Source organism: Prosopis cineraria, unplaced genomic scaffold (genome assembly GCF_029017545.1).
Source record: "Prosopis cineraria cultivar Desert tree isolate PC_DT_omini unplaced genomic scaffold, ASM2901754v1 PC6, whole genome shotgun sequence".
Taxonomy (NCBI): domain Eukaryota; kingdom Viridiplantae; phylum Streptophyta; class Magnoliopsida; order Fabales; family Fabaceae; genus Prosopis; species Prosopis cineraria.
This window is the reverse complement of record NW_026555337.1, coordinates 1,416,817-1,434,838: the sequence shown is the minus strand read 5'-3', so window position 1 is coordinate 1,434,838 and position 18,022 is coordinate 1,416,817. Positions and strand designations below refer to the sequence as shown.

General features: G+C 32.1%; 1 protein-coding gene across 2 annotated transcripts; it reads left to right on the top strand.

Moving 5' to 3' along the window:
* Positions 1 to 11,821: 11,821 nt before the first annotated feature.
* LOC129314564 (scarecrow-like protein 33) lies at positions 11,822 to 15,414 on the top strand. 2 transcript variants are annotated; one of them, XM_054958043.1, is made up of 2 exons: positions 11,822 to 14,537; positions 14,701 to 15,414. In XM_054958043.1, exon 1 carries the CDS (start codon positions 12,156 to 12,158, stop codon positions 14,493 to 14,495), a length of 2,340 nt encoding a protein of 779 aa, XP_054814018.1. In that variant the 5' UTR covers positions 11,822 to 12,155; the 3' UTR covers positions 14,496 to 14,537; positions 14,701 to 15,414. The 2 variants fall into 2 exon arrangements, with proteins under 2 accessions (XP_054814018.1, XP_054814016.1); XM_054958041.1 differs by having other exon boundaries at positions 11,823 to 14,537; positions 14,652 to 15,414.
* The last annotated feature ends 2,608 nt before the right edge of the window (positions 15,415 to 18,022 follow it).

Below are 18,022 nucleotides of genomic sequence, written 5' to 3'. Positions count from 1 at the left end.
CATGGAGGCTACTCTTTTTTGTCTCTAAAGCTCCTCCCGATACACCCTCCACGTCATTGAGATCGCCCTTGTCAGTGCTAGTCTCTCTATCTGACTTTGGCATTATTATGAAGTAGCTACCTTTGGCAGCTTACGACTAGAGCCGGGAATAAGGGTCGGGCCTGAAGGGCCGGACTTGAAAGCCCTATTTTAATAAGGGTTCGGACTTTGAAAATAATTTTTTTTAAAGTAATCGGGCTTGAGAGCTTGGCCCTGATAAGCCCTGTAAAATAGGGCTCGGGCCTGGGCTGCCCTTCAAGCCCTGTTATATTATTTTTATTATTTTTTTTAGTAAAACACGTGTTTGAAATCAATGACCTGCTCATTTGATCCTACACACATTATATTATTATTAATTTTAATTGATTCTAAAATTAATTTAATATAATTTAATAAATATCAGTGTATAGTATAAAATTTATGATATTTTTTATTTTTCTATAATTATTATGTTTGTATATTTATAAAAAAAATGAACTATTTTTTAAATGAAGATTTAAATTTTATTACTAGACTTCTAATGTATGTTATTTAATTTCTAAAAAATTATGATGATTTTAATTTTTTTAATTTTAAAATATTTTAATTTATTTATAATGTTTAATTTTATTTTAATTTTTTTATTTTTTAAAAAAGGGCTTACGGGCCTGGCCCTGAGCCCTGAGTAGAAGGGCTGGGCTTGAGAAATGGGGGTCAAAATGAAAAATCGGGCTTTAAGGCTCAGGCCCTAAAGGGCCGAGTCCATAAGGGCCAGGCCCTTAAGGGCCGGGCCCGCCCGTATTCCCAACTCTACTTACGACCCCTATGAGATTTGTTCCAAAATGCGTTGACTAGGTACCCAATGGTAATGTTTTCATTTGAAGATAGGGTGAATGCAAATCAGGCTCTGCTAGTTTCAGCAATAGCACTTTCTCTATGGTGATTGATTAGCTCTACAGATCTCTCTTTGAGTTTTGCCATTTCTAATAGCTAGTTGAATCCGAAGTCTTTTATGGCTCCACCATTTCAATTTCAATTTTTGGTCTGGAGGTGGACAGTGGTTCTTCATCAGTGATCTGAGTGGCAAGACAATGGTCGTGGAGGGTGGTTTTGGATTGAACGAAATTTGTTAGGCACGAGGGCGTTGTAGTCTTTTCATATTTTAAATATTAATATTAATATTAAACAAAAAAAATCTCTCAATTTCATAAATATATCAAACATATTTTTAAATTTCATGTCTATTTTCATTGCCACATCTAAACTCATTTTCATTTTTATCAAAGTCATTTTCAACATACCAAACGGGACATAAAGGCCGCTAACCCTAAGTTTCAATATGATATTTTATTGAATTCAATGTTAATAAACTTATTTAACATATAATTATAAGAAATTTTTTAGAGAGATTTGGAGCCCCAGCATATAAAGCACTCAGAGAATATCAATGTTTTATTAAAAATATTTATTTCAATGTTACTCTTTATCTGTGTTTAATTTTTTTCATTCTCTATTTTTAATATATTAAATGAAATATATTTTAAAAAATTTATATTTTTTTAGAAAAATAAAGTTATTAAGTATGTTTAATGAAGTTTTTTGGTAATTTTTTCCAAAAGTATGCTATAATTTGAGAAGGAAAGTACATTTTATAAGTGCATGTTATATTTATAAATATAGCCAAGAATAAGACCTTGGCTTAGCCACCTATTTATATAGTTTGAGCTTAAAAAATTATATTTTTGAGAAAAATCAAGCTTTAAAGCTCAACCTTAAAAAAAGGGCTCAGGCTCGGACAATCTATTTAAATCTGTTTTGTTTTACCTCTAAAAATAAAATATTTTTAATTTTTAAATTGAATTTAAATGTTAGAATATATGTTTTTGCTTTAAAATTAAAATTTTTATTATTTACTTTTAATTTTTTTTTAGTGAAAGAGGAATGATATTAACAAATATTTACAAGTACAATAAGGTAATAGTCAACATATTAGGCTTCATAATCCAATAAATTAATCAGGACATGGACCTTAATAATAAAAAAAACTAAATCACAAGTTGATCTAACAATATCTTAAGGTGTATGAGGCTCATCATTGAAAATCCTGTTATTCCTATTAATCCAAAGTTTCCATCCCATGATGCTGAAGAGAAGTCTCTAATGAATGCTAATGGTTCATGGTAGGGGCGTTCAACTTGAACTTATATCGATTGGCCCAGTTTCATCTCATTCATATCGGGATATGTCTGATCCTGACTCAAAAATAATTGAGATGGGACTTTTTGAAATGAAAAAGGTTTTCGTGATAAGATGGGACACAAGATTACTCTCAGGACATCCCGTCTTGAATATTATATAGATATATATTATTTTTTATTTAAAAATATACATTAAATATAATGATTATATTAATATAATTTATACTTATATTAATTATAATTTTAATACTTTCTATTTTTATTTAAAACTAAATTTTTTTATATTGAAATTTTTAATGATATAACGTAAGCAGTACATGTTAATATCTTTCTTTACAATATATTAATTATATTAATATAATTTATTTTTATATCTACTTATTAAATAACTTTTGTTTATATCGTATTTCTTGCTTTATTTTAGGAAGAGTCGCTAGCTTACATATCTCAACTAAAGCTAAAGAATAATGACTTAATATTGTGCGGGGCTTATCTATTGTTATTACTCTTATAATTTAGAGATCACTTAAATTGCTATTATGGTGTGCTATGTCTCATGTACACTTGACTTCAAGTTGTACATTTATAATTGTGATTAATATAATTTAATAATTGTTATGATTTATATACTCATGTTATTTTAGTTTTAAACTTTATAAGTCATGTGACTTAAAATTTTAATTTATGAATGTTATTATTTAGGCTTTTCTATCATATAATCCACCTTAGCAGGATGGTAGGATATCCTGATTTCATCCTAATCCTGTCCTGATTCTTAACAGAATGGGATAGGATGGGATACAAGACAATTCTTATTTACCACACAAATCCCTACTCTACCTTCCCGGAGTTCAGTCTCTGAGGAATTTTTATTTTATGATCTCATTGGAAATCATATAAAGACAATTCTTATTTAATATAGCTATTTGTGAAAGTATTTTACGATTAAGAAGCAACTGCCTCTTGTACAAATTATACATCAAACTACTATAACTATAGTATACTTTTTCTTGATTCTTGTGAATTACTACATTTATTCAACTAATCCACAAACAACGAAAATCCTTTTTTTTCCTATCTCTATCCCAATGAGTCAAAACCAAAGCTTTTATTTTCTGTTAAGTAATAGTTCAAGGAGTGTCTTGGTCCCATCTCGTCCCATGAACACCCCTAGTTTATGGATTGAAATTCAAGCAGAGCCATTCTTCAAGTGGTTTACTAAAGAAGGTAGCAATGGCATGTTGCAAGATAACCACGAACCAGCAAAGCCTAGCTTAGGGACATATGTGCAAGACATGGTCAATTAATCCTTTTTAGGATTATATTTTCAAAACAAAAAAAATTAATTTAATTGATAGGGCTTAATTTTATTTAAGATAATCTTTTTTGGTTAGAATTTTATTTCTTTTAGTTCATTAAAATAAACAAAAAAAATATAAAAATACAAAAATAAATTTAATCCCTTTTAGGATTATATTTTTAAAAAATATTTGTTTAATCTAAAATTAGATTTCTAAGCCCTTTAATCCAATTCCAGAAATTAATAAACATCATTAAAAAAAGGAGTTATTAAGATTAAAATATATGAATTAAGTCTAGTTCTTTGTTCGTGTAATGAATGTTACAACACTAAGAGAAAAGTAGAACTAGATGCTGCCACCAGTCGAAAACATGAAGGGAAAAGCATTCTTGATTAGACACACACGAGAGCAAACACAGGGCAGAAGAAAAAAGGGAGGATAGAACACACAAGGAAGAAGACCAGAGGCGTGTGTAGAGAGAGCAGAGAGACAAAGACGTAAGCGCAAAAAGTTTCAGCCACACCAAAAAGTGTAGAAGAACGCCAGGCAAGATAAGGCAGAGAAAAGAGATGGATACAAGGGGGGAGCAGGACATAGCTGGATGAGAAAATGAAAAAAAAATGGCACTGATCTAAAACTAAAAAAAAGAGAGAGCCAGAAATGAGAGAGAGAAGGAGACAAAAAAAAGACCAGTGAAGGAAAAGTAGAAACACAGCCATGCAAGGAGGACGTGAGAATAAAGCTAAAGACGCAGAAGAGAGAAGAGAACTTGAGAAGAAGAGAGGGATCCAAACTGAAGAGTGAAAGAGCACAAAGAAAAAACTAGATGAAAAAGAAGAGAGAAAACCGAGACGAAGAGAAGAGGAAGATGACGAGAAAACTGAAAGTAAAAGTAAAGCATTAAGACGAGAAAAACCAAGAGAGAGCGATCGAGAGTAGGAGAGAAAAACTGAGAAAGGAGAGCTTCATCGATAAAGGGCATGAAAACCAGATGAAAACGGTGAAGGAGGATGAGAAAAAAAAAGGAGAAGGAGATCATAGGCACAAACATAGCAGTGAAAAGAAGGAGAGAAAAACTGAGGAAGGGAAACTGGATGAGAAACAGAGCACAAAAGAGAGAGAGAGAGAGCCGGAGATGAAGAAAAGAGAAGTGGAACACCGAGGGAGAAAGAGACCAAGAAGGAGAGAGCATGAGACCGAGAGAGGAAAGCTGCTACTGCTATTTCCACCCAAAATAGAGGGTTGTGGGGGTGTGTCCCTTATGTTTGAACGACAAACTCCTTATGCTAGCAGAAAAACAAGGCCACTTTTCTTCCTTTCACACCAAGCCAGACTCCTCTTCTTCCATCTAAAGCCTCTTCCCTTTTCATTCTCTTTTCTCTCGTCCTCACTCTCACAACCACTATTGCCATTCCTCTTCCAGTCCCGAAGAGATATTCATATCAATCAAGTTTGAAGGGAACAGGGTAACATCGTGGGAGAAGGACACAGTGTCTAAGGTGACTTTGAATAATTTCAATGTGTCCTGGAACTATCTCGGCTCAATGATTACCAACAAGGACTCCAAGAAGAGGATGATAGGGCATAGGAAATCATGTGAGCTGCTTAGGTGGCGAAAGCAGATAGGGCACCTGTTCCACTTTATTAGGTGGAAGAAATCCAAGAACGGCCACGTGGAAGGAGTCAAGATGAGGAAGAGTTGGGCGAAGACATTGACAAAGAGAAAGACAGCCAGACCAAAAAAGAAGGAAGAAAAATGAGAGAACTGGAGGGAGTCCGAAAGGGGAAAAATGGATGAGAGAAAAATGGAAAAAGAGAGAGTTGGACAGCATTTGAGCGAGATCCAAATAGAGATAAGGCGAGACAGAAGAGTGTGGCCGAGCATTATGTATAGGAAGCTTTCAGAATAGTTCAAGCTAGCCTAGAGTAGAAAAAGAACGAACCATAGCTTAAATTAGGTAATATTTAAATCATGTCATCTCCCTTAATTTAGATTCATTGATGAACACATACATATTGATAGATGTTAATAGTGTGGACTGATCCAGATATATGTTTAGGTATTAAAAAAAATTCAAGAATCAAATGTTTTTATGCAGAATTTAAAACATATCTGAGAGGTGATTGATAAAATAAGAAAAAAGCCTATAAGAATAGCATTGATAATTTATGGAGTGATTGTGGTTTGAAGTCGTATATATCATAATTATGATCTTGCTAAAAGTTTATGCCAAATCTGGATTTTTTAGAATATATTCCCAAGTCAAAAGAATAATGGATTGTCATAATAGTTTATTTCTCTATTCTTTCCATTGCCTTTATTGCATGAATCGTTTAGCCAACCATAATATTATGCACTAACTACAAATGTAAATATTTTAATTATCTATTTATCATGTGAGATTTTAAGAATCTTCATTGGCATTTAGAATGATTTCATACCACAAAAATCAATAAGATTTTGCAGGTACGGGGATCAATTTTACAGATATTTATATGGGTTTCAAAGGCCCATTATTAAAATTAATTTTTTTTATAATAAATATTTAAGTCTCACATGAGATTTTAAGAACCTTCGTAGAGAATTAAATTAATAGCCTTATCATGTAGGATAATAAATCCTCACAGATATCATAATTCACAATTTATATGGTAAATAAATGAATGAATTTTGTAAATAAAGTAAAAAATATTTTTATAATTTTAATTAAGTAAATTAATAAATTTAAATTGTAATCACATTTTATAATTATATTTTTTTGGTCATGCGATATTTTTGAAACTCCATAGACCTTCAAAATAATCGTACTACCATGTGAGTTAATAAAGCTTCACAGTTATAACAATTTTAAAAGTATACGTTGTATAATTACGTATTAAAATATATTTAAAGTGAATATTATTTAATCCTTTTATCGTGTGAGACTTTAAATCTCTGCAGATATTTAGGATAATCTTATATCATGTAAATCAATAAGGTTTCACAGATATAAGAGTAAAACTTATATGTTAATATAGGTTTTAAAGACCCATCATTAAAATTAACTTGCTTTTTATAATCCAAATTAATAATTTATTTAAATCTCATGTGAGATTTCAAGAATCTTTATAGAGACTTAAACTATTACATCATCTTGTGGGATAATAAGTCTTCACAAATGTAGCGATTCTCAATTTCTATAATAAATAAATAATTTTTATAAATAATCATATAATACATAATTTAAAAAATTAATTAACCAAATTAATGCATTTAAACTACAATCACATTTACCGATTATATATTTTAGTCACATGAGATTTTTGAATCTTCATAGACTTTTAAGATCATCATATTATCGTATAAGTCAATAAGACTCTGCAGATATAACGATCAAATTTTCAAAGAAATATATAAATTATATATTAAATTAATTAAATTAAAAATATATTTAAATAAATTTAATTCTTTTGTCATGTGAGATTTTGAAATCTTCACAGATATTTAAGATAATTATATTATCGTATAAGCCAATAATGCTTTGCAGGTATGATGATTAAGATTCTTTAAAAAAATATATATACATGCTTAAATAAATTATTACTAACACTCAAAAATATAAATAAATTAAGTTGTTAAATTTTTTTATCATGTGAGATTTTAAAATTTTTGTGGATATTTAGAACGATTGTATTATCATATGAGTCAATAAGGCTTTACAGGTATAGCAGTTAAATTTTTAATCATAAAATATAAAAAATAACAATAATGTTAAACTCTTTTCTTTCCTTATTCCAAAAATTCAAAAATTAAGAAAATAATTAAAATTAAATTACTTTTTATAATTTAAAACACACATATCAAAATTTTAGAAATTATTTTATTTGCAAAATGATGAATTATTTTTAATTAAATTTCTCTTTAAAAAATATTTTCACCAATAATTTTTAAGTCCAAACTACGTGAACTTTGATTCTCAACATAAGGTACGTAGGCCTCAAAGTCAGATTCTGAGTCAAGTCCTCCCTCATAAATAAATAAATATTTCTCACTTAATTTTGATCATTTTTATATCAAACATATTAATATAAAAGGAATAATTAAAATAATTTTAAAATCATATTCATATAGTACAATAAACTTCAGGTAACTGTTCTCACGAACGGGTGTTGTGGGGTGTCCAACACCTTTCCCACACTCAATCGACTCCCGAATCTATTTTCTATTTTCACAGACCATCTTTATCCTCCTTTAATCAGTTTTTCAAGATTTTTCTTAAAATTTTGATGTCAACTCCCATTCCATCCAGTTCCTGGCCCGAAGGTCGAAACCTCCGCTTGCACATCATCTGTGTCACATTTTTCAGGTACGACAAGGCCACTTCCATATCCAAGTCCGTACTTAATGTTCATCATTCCACAAAGGTTCCTGAGTAGATATGTATGCAGAAGCAACTAAGAATTCACTGCTATTTACTTTTAATTTTTTAACATTATAATTCATATTTTGAAAATTTATATTTTGAAATATTATAATTAAAAAATTTAAATTTTAAAAATTCAAAAAAGTAATAAATAATAAAAACTAGCTTACAAGCTTTTGAAAATGATTGATTTTGAGGTAATCGAACTTATAAACTTGAGTCCATATGAAGTAAGCATATAAGAATCAGGCCAATATGGGCTCGACTTGCCCCATTTGTGACCATAAAATCTAATGGTAAACTTGCATTGGAGATGAAAATTAGAGGAACCCATTTTCTATATATTTACAAAAAAACTAAGCACTATGCCTGAGGATGATAGATATCTTTGTACATTAATTATTTATGATAATGAAAATTTTACTTAATTTTGTTCTTTTGTTTTATGAACCTGGGTTTGTTTTTACTTTAACTAAATAATTACATTTTTTTTCAATTAATTTATATAGCTACCATCAATATTCTATTATAATCCTCTAGTTTTACTTATAAGATAGAGAAAGTGCATTTGTTTTGACCATATTTATAAGATACATCAATGATTATTGTGTCCATTGTTACCATTTTGTCCCTATTAAATGTTGAGAAGGTTATTAGATGCTAGATTATTTTATTTTTAAAATTGGTATATTTAATGGGAGTAAAGTTAAAAACTTATTGAATTTTTAGATAGAGTTAATAAAGTTTTAAAGTTTTTTTTGGGTTAGGTGAAAAAAGCTGGAAATTACTTATAAATAAAAACAAAGAGAATATGTTAGTGGAATTTAATAATGTCAAACTCTCTTTAAATAATGAGAATCAAATCGATAATTGAGGCAAACTTAAATAACCAAATTAATTAAAAACATAAAATTTAAGGATGAATTAATAGCCAAGGCAAACATGAGAGACCAAAAATTTCATCATCAATAACTAGTTATTGCCATACTCTCTTTACAATATATAAAGGGTAAAAAGAGCAAATTAACCCCTAAATTATACGTCAATGAATATTTGAGATCTTAAACTCAATTTTGCTATGATGTTTTTTCTTAAACATTTGAAAAGCGTGTAATATAGTCCTTATCATTAAAAAAAAGCTAATTGTTATTTAACTAAAAAATGATAGAAAAAATCTCAAAAATCATAAAAAATGACCAATTAAATTTTCTTGATCCTTTTTTATAATTTTTTGGGCTTGTGTCTGTAATTTTTAAATCTTTTATTATAATTTTATGATCCTTTTTTGTAATTTTTAAGGCCATTTTCTAGTCAGCTAATAATTAAATTTAACTTTTGTTAACTGTAGAGATTCAATTATACTATTTTCAAAAGTGAAAGGGAAACATTATAAAAAAATGAACGTAAAATCTCAAACACTCATAGACCTATCATTTAAAGGTTAATTTACTCTTCTATCCAATAAATATTGTTATACAAACTATAAATTATAAACATGGAGTATAAGTGAGAGCATTCATCAAATTTGAAATTGACCTCTACTACTGTAGCTTTGGAATCCCTAAGATGAAAATTAATAAAAACCATAAGTCTCACTCAATGGGAAGGATTGGAGGGGTGAGATTGCAATTGGCACTAGCTAATACCAATTTTTTATGTTTAGCATGGAGCATTAGGATATTTAATCTCAATCTTAATCCTATCTACATGAAATTACCCTATACTATTTTCCCTTGGTATTGGGAAATCAATCTTGAGATTGATTTTTTTCAAACCAAATTACCCCCATTCTCACACCCTCTTTCTTGTATATCTCTCCTACCCCAACCCTTACTATTCTCTCACTTAGTAAAGTCTATCATGATTGTCCTTATTATCAGTGCTATCCTCCACCATTGATGAGTTTGAGTTTGAGTTCTTCTCCCTCCATCTACCTCTTGTTGTCTTCCACCACTAATTTGAGTCTTCTCTATCTATCTTCCTCCATTCTCCCTCTATCTATCTCTTGCCTTCCTCCACCATTAGTTCAAGTTCTTCTTCCCCTGCCTATATCTCGCCAATGAAGTTGCTCACATCTCCTTACGTCTACTTACCTTCAAACTTGCTCGCCTTTAGTTCAAGAGAGTCTAGATCTAGTTTTAAGTCATTAGACAAGCTTTGTCATTGCTTTTGCTCCTAGAACCATCATCCTCTCCAATTTGAGAGATTCTAAACTATTGTATGATAGAATGAGGAATCATAATTAGATCCATCATCGTGATCTTGCTCTTAAATCCATCATGAACAAGCTCCATTGATTTGCTTGCTCCCAATTCCAAGTTGTCGAACAGGGTGATCAACAGCAAAGGGAGGGGGGTTGGGTTCGATTGTGAGTCTATGGCAAAGAGCAAGTGGGTTTTAGGAAATTTTTTTGTTAATTATAAGAAATATTCTAGTCTTTTTTATAATATATGCTTAATTATAGAATAAAATGAAGAAAAGTATTCCTTACAATTATTATTACATATCAAACATAATTTTTCACTCCCACTCTCAATCTCAATTTCAATCATAATTCTTTTAAATTAAGGCCCATGTACTAAAGAAGGTTAGAGGGTTTCTATTGAATTGTCGGCTCCAATAAGCGACGAAGACGTGGAAGGTGATTTGGCGCAAGTGTCACCGAACCCTGTATGGCTGCAACTTGCTAAATTCTTTTTAATGGATAGCATCTTGATATATATATATATATTAGTCATTTTTTTAAGTTAATGCTTAATAGTAATTGTATTAGTCATTTTTTTAAGTTAATGCTTAATAGTAATTGTTTCCCCCCAAAGAAATCCTTATACAATGCTCGATGAACATGGAAAGGGGTGCTCCGTTGGTTTTGGGTTATTTTATTGTTGGGGTGCCACCATGGCCACATGCTTGTTCCTCAAGAAGAAAATTACTATCAGGCTTGCCAATCAAGCAATACCCAACAAGTGGGTGATTATCTTCAACCCTTGCCTGCAAATCGTCAAATCACGATTAATTGTATAAATACAATTCCATGTTTTGCATTAATACAAATCACTTCAACTAATTCAATTTTGCATAAATATAATTGTTATCACATTGTCATGCCCCAGCTTATGGCTCTGCCTCAACAAACTTGTCAAATCTCAACATTTGACTGATTTGATACACGATGCATTTACGCTTGAAAAAAACAATCTGGGGAGAAAAAAATTTAAAAAAATCGACGAGACCGACCAATTAAAGTAATTATTTTACCAACCGTATGATTGAGATGAATACAATTCTCATCTCTCCTCAGTGTACCATCCTCAGTGTACCACAAGAGATGACTCTTCCAGAATTTACCTTTTATGGGGTCAAATATCTACTGCTGATTTATTTTTCATTTTTGGATGAATGATGCATTTACACTTGTCATAGTTTTAAAAGTTAAACGAGACTCATTAATTACTTTATTATTATTATTTTACTAATTACACGCTGGGATGAAGACAAATCCAATTTCATTATTATACCTCAAGGCTCAAGCTATTACTCTTCCCCACGATATCTTTTTATAGGGTCAAATTTGCAAACAATCTTTATTAATTACGTTTAAACTATATTATTAGGAAATTATCCCCACTTTTTGAATGAAAAAAATAAGGATGGAAACATTTAAGATTGACAACATCTGAATCACTTTGACCAGCGGCAACATCTGAATCTAAAGAAATGTTGCTCGTGCTACGAAATGAATTAGATTGACTTATCAAATCGAAAATCAGCAAAAAGCTCTGATTTCCGATTCAAGAGTCACAGTTGAATAATAAAAGTGATGGAAACTATTGAATACACTGGGTGTATACATTTAAAAAATTGCTTTTGACCAAAAAAAAAAAATCCAATTTTTAAATTATCGTGCTCACGCCTTGAGTTTCCGCTTTCCTTCCTCTACATGGTCCGTCCTTTCTTCTCTCTCTTTCTCTGCATCTTTCTGGATTTTCATCCTACCCATAACTTCTACTGAAATTCACTGCGACATATCTCCACGATCAGTCTTTTCTGGTTCGTCTCATCTGTTGCTGTCTCTTTAATTTGAATTCATTTTCTTCCTTTTTTTGCTGTGATCGATCTTTCGTCTCATTCTGGTCCATACCATCTTTCTTAGTTTTTATTCATATTTCAACTCTTTCATTCATAAGATTTAGATCTTCAGTGTTTCTGGGTTAGTTTTCTGCTGGCTCTTGAATATGGATCCTCAATTGGATGGAAGCCATGGTTTAATAAACGGTTATAGACTTGATGATGCCGCCGTCAGCTCCGATTCCAACTATTTGCCATATCCAGCGAAAGAGTGGGAAATCGATGAAAACTATTGGAAATTTCTTAACTTCAAAACGGATCCTTTGTATCAACCTTATGCGACTCCCGTTAGTTTTGCTCTGCATACTGGCGTGAAATATGAAGGATCAGAGTGGTTAGTTCCCTCCTCGACCATGGAACCTATAGGAGGCATGTCAGATGTGGCAGCTGCGTCCACGATTTCGCCACCAGATCCTTCGCTGGAAGACGCTGACTTTTCAGAAACTATGAGGTACATAAGCCAAATTCTTATGGAAGAGAACTTTGAACAGAAGCCAAGCATGTTTTATGATCCTTTGAGCCTACAAGTCACGGAGAAATCATTCTATGATGCTCTCCAAAAGGATCATCCTCATTCCCCTAATCAGCATCCCCTGGACATTCATCAGAATCTTGATAGCACAGATGATAACTACTGTTGTGGTAGTAGTATTGATTGTGTCAATGACAGTAGCAGCACCAGCAAGTTTCAGGGCGCTAATAAGCCCTCTTCCCCCGATGCTCCATCTTCAGGTTATTATGCGTCCCAGTTAAATTTCCAACCCATCTCTGAGAAATCCTCTCAACCTCCGAGTGCTTATACTTGTATCAGCGACGGATCGTCAGATGTGAATTCCTCTTTTACTAAGATATTGGCTCAAAATATCTTTACTGATGCAGAATCTGTCTCGCAATTTAAAAGGGGGTTGGAAGAAGCTAGCAAATTTCTTCCTAGAGGATTTCAACTTGTCACTGGTCTGGAGAGCAACAATGCTCTTCCAGAGTCAAAGGGAGAGGCTAAAAAGACAGGAGGAAATATCATGGAGAACTCACATGGATTAAAGGGTAGGAAGAATCATGAACGTGAAGCTAGTGATGCAGAAGATGGGAGAAGTAACAAGCAGTCGGCAGTATATGTGGACGAGAGTGATATATCAGAAATGTTTGATAAGGTGTTGCTTAGCGTTGAGAATGTTCCATTATGCGAGGAACACCACAAATGGTTGCAGAATGGGACAGACTTCGCCAAAGAGCCAAGTGAACAGCCAAAGTCATTTACTGGGGGGAAGACCCGCGGCAGGAGACGAGGCAAGAAGAAGGAGACCGTGGATTTGAGGACTCTTATGGCTCTATGTGCGCAAGCTGTGTCTGCAAATGACCGTAGAACTGCCAATGAACTACTAAAGCAGATCAGGCAGCATTGTTCTCCACTTGGCGATGCATCACAGAGGTTGGCTCATTACTTTGCCAATGGCCTTGAGGCACGCTTGTCTGGCTGTGGTACTGGAACCCAAATATTCTACAACTCCCTAAGCTCCAAGAGGATTTCTGCTGCTAATATTTTGAGAGCTTACTCAGTTCTAATATCTGTCTGCCCCTTCAGGAAGTTTGCATATTTTTTTGCAAATAAGATGATTATGAAAGCAGCTGAAAAGGCAGAAACTCTTCATATTGTCGATTTTGGCATTCAATATGGTTTCCAGTGGCCAATACTTATCAAGTTTCTCTCTCAAAGAGCTGGCGGACCTCCGAAGCTACGCATCACAGGGATAGAATTGCCCCGAGCAGGGTTTCGTCCAGCAGAATTAATTGAGGAGACCGGTCGACGTCTATCTAATTATTGCGAACGTTTTAATGTCCCGTTTGAATATACAGCCATAGCATCACAAAACTGGGAAACCATCCCATTGAAGGACTTCAAGATTGAGAGAAACGAGCTGCTTGCTGTGAACTGTCTGATGAGATTTAAAAATTTACTGGATGAGACGATGGAGGTAAAAAGTCCTAGAGATGCAGTTTTGAATTTGATCAGAAAGATGAATCCTGATATTTTTGTTCAATCCATTGTCAATGGATCCTACAACGCTCCTTTCTTTGCCACACGGTTCAAAGAGGCACTGTTCCATTTTTCTGCCATGTATGACATGTTTGACACTGTCATACCACGTGAAAATGAATGGAGGTTGATGCTTGAGAGAGAGTTTTTGGGTCGGGAGGTCATGAATGTGGTTGCGTGTGAAGGGATCGAGAGGGTTGAGAGGCCCGAGGCATACAAACACTGGCAAGTCAGGAGTACAAGGGCTGGTTTCAGGCAGCTCCCAATGCCAAAAGAGATAATGGTCAAATTCAGCGAAAAGTTGAAGGCATGGTATCACAGGGATTTTGTAATTGATGAAGACAACAACTGGATGCTTCAGGGCTGGAAGGGCCGCATCATGTATGCTTCCACATGTTGGGTCCCATCATAATGAGGTGTTGATGAATTCTAGACTTTCATTCTGGATTTTTAGGTATGTTCCCAAGGATTATTTACAAATCTATGGTGTTTCCTGTTCTGATATAGCTGCTTATTTGCCTCTATCGATAATCTTGCTTGTGCTTGGCGGCTGTTTCTGTTAATCCAGCATGGATGATGTAAAGGAGAGACTTGTGTTGCACTTCTCACGATTTCAGGTCATGATAACTCGACTGTTCCCGATTTACTTATCCTACAGTAGCAGTGAGCTCACTCTTGCCAACTTCTGATCAACTTCGGTTCATTTGCTAAATATCCTGCTGAAGTTTTGCCATTATTGCACGTTTTGCCAATTATTGCACAATTTATAAAAGCCGCCTTGTGGTGGAAGCTTTTCTGGTGAGACGGAAACTTTGGAGGGTGAAGCAAACCGGAGGGCATGTGAAATCGTCTTTGAGGTCTCCGCTCTTTCTGACTGACACGTGCGATATGATCATCAATCAAAAGGAAGTGGGGAAGTGTAGTGGACATGGCGAGGCGGAAAGAAAGGGGTAGCGTATGGGGAGGAGGATTACTTGGAAAATTAGAAAGTTAAGCGGATAGGTTAATTGTGCTCTGGTGGAGAAGCTAAAGTCTATTGTGGAGACTGGAGAGGGTAAAACAAAAGCATAATTATTAGGGTGGGTGGGGCCCGTGGGGGTCGTGGTTATCACTTGCATGATCCACTTTTTAACCTTTTGTAATTTAGTATGATTACCGGCATTTATGCCTCTCCTTGTTCAATTTTGTCGCTTTCCTCCAATTTATTAGGGTTTCGTTCATCATCCATTGTAGTGTTTGATGACACATTTGAACTGTTCTCGTCCATGGCAGTCACTGCTTCAAAAAAAAAAAAAAAGTACATGTATGTATAAAGGTTATTTTTGTAATGATTTTTAATCATTATATATTTTAATACCATATATTCTTCAAACAATTATATAATTATTTGTAAACGTTATATATTGAATGTATATACAACAATTATTTTAAAATAACCATTATACATTGAGGGTATGTATGGCAATCGTTTTGAAATAAATGCTATGTGGCTTACAGACTGAATTATATAATAATTATTTAAAAATAATTGCTATACAGATCAAACTATATAATGGTTTTTGAGGTAACTGTTATATAATTCTAATTATATAATGATTATTTTTAGAGTTAAAGTTTAATTTTATTTTTATATTTATTTTTTAGAAGTGTTAGATTCTCTATACTCTTAAGTGACGCAATTTTTTTCTTAAAGTATTTTTTCGAGGTTCAAAAATGCTATTATGTTAAGAGGCTATTAACTTTGCCGTTTTCTATTGATGTGTTATGTACATTATAATAGATAAAATTCTAACCATATCCTTTTATATTAGTTTACTCTTAAACTCTTTTTTCAAGAATCCTAGACACTTTAAAATCTTTTTTTAGGAGCATTGGGTATCTTGAAGTCGTATTAAAATAAAATTTAATAAATATTATAAAATATTAAATATTTTCATATTTAATAATTTAAATATTATTATTTATAAATATTTATTCAAAATTTATAAATCAATTTTTAAATATTAACAACTCAAACTAACATTTTATAAATTTATAAATGACTTCTTATTTTTTATATATCGATATTCGATCTTCTCTCAAAGATAATGCCCAAATGGTTATGCCTATCAGAACTTGCTTATATTTTTAATGTTGATTAATTTTATTAAATTTTTAGGTCTTTTTTGTACTTTTTTTGTTCAACTAACGATATTTTTCTAAAATATTACGCTACCTAAATTTAATACTTTTTATATATTGCAGTATTAGGAGTAAAATAAAAAATATAACAAATCAGGATCAACAATAAGCCAACAAAAATATTTATTTAAAAGATACCACTTATTCTATTAATGTGTTACAAAAAAGTTACTTAACAAGAGAAAAATGGAGATATGAGAAGAAAAAAATTTCTTCATTAATTTGAAGGTCCATTCCATTCATTTTTAATCAAATTTGCAAAATATCAAAAATATTGAAATATTAAATTGATTGGTGTAGTATTTTTAAATAATAATATTTTATTTTAACAATACTTCAGGATGTCTAGTGCTCCTAAAAAGAGATTTTAAGGTGTTCAGTACTCATAAAAAAAGAGTTCAAAAGTAAATTAGTGCTAAAGGACATAGTCAAATTTTTGTATGTCATTGTGCGTGGGCCCCACATACTTATCACTTCAACAAAAAATGGCAAAATTAATAGTTAATTAATAAAAAGGGTTTTTTGCTCTTCAAAAATAATTCAGAGATAAAATTGACTCACTTAAAAATATAAGGTGCTTAGCACTTCTAAAAATAAGTACAAGGTTAAAATTAGACTTTTAATCCATTATTTTTAAATAATTACTATATATTTGAGTCTTTTTAAAAAAAAAAAATAAGCTCTGCTAAAACACTATACAATACAAAAATATATTCTAGCAATAAATCTAACAATATAAGTACAAAAGCATACAACATTTGTATACATTGAACAAATTTCATAATCCAACATTATTTTATAATAATAATAAAATCACAGCTAAAAAAACTAGTCACGAAAGCCTATCAATAAATGCGCGCACAAGTATTTTCAATGATGTCCAGGAAATTAACAAGGGGATTTGGTCTCGTTGCTTCCTCTCACAAAATTTGATTGTATATGAGGGATTCTATTTTCCTCCCACTGGGTACTTCCGTGAGTGCACCATGGATACCATAGCTAATACCGAAGCAAATGGTGTTACTACATTTCATTCAGAATAAAGGTTGACAAGAAGTGTGATTGTGAAAATATATTTATAAAACAACTTCTTTTAACTAACGGCTCCTCATGATACCTTATCATCTTCATCCGTGCAAGTAGTCAAAATCTCAAAAAAAAAAAAAACAAATAATTTTTCTTATTCAGAAGCCTTTATATGGATATGCCATACTGTCAACACCAATATCAAACAAATTATTAGTCAAAAAAATATCAAACAAATTACACTCCAGATATGGCGGATGAGTCTTTTGTTCTTTCAGCCAATATATCAGTGATAAATGAAAACAATAAGAACAATTTATAAATGCTAGGTCACACTGCAATTTGTCACATTCAATGTCAATGATTATTCTACTCGAAAGTCATTGACAGCAATGTACTACTCACATGATGATTTCTGCATGACAAGGCAATAGGTGCTCAACTTCTTTAACAAATCCGGGGCAAACTTGTGGGAAAAAGGGACCATCAATTTGCATATCTCATGTTTGCCAGGCCATGACTAAACAGACTAAAAGAGGTTAGAAATTCAAAACATGGCTGATTAAAAAATCATAAATGTAGATATCAAAACAAATTATTTCTACATGCTCTGTAATGAAAGAGAAGCAATAATAGAAGTCCAGAAAGAAAACATGGATATGGCAACTAAGGTTCAAAACTGAGCTTCTAGAGAATCAACAAAAACTGTAAACAGAGAAACAAATTAAAATA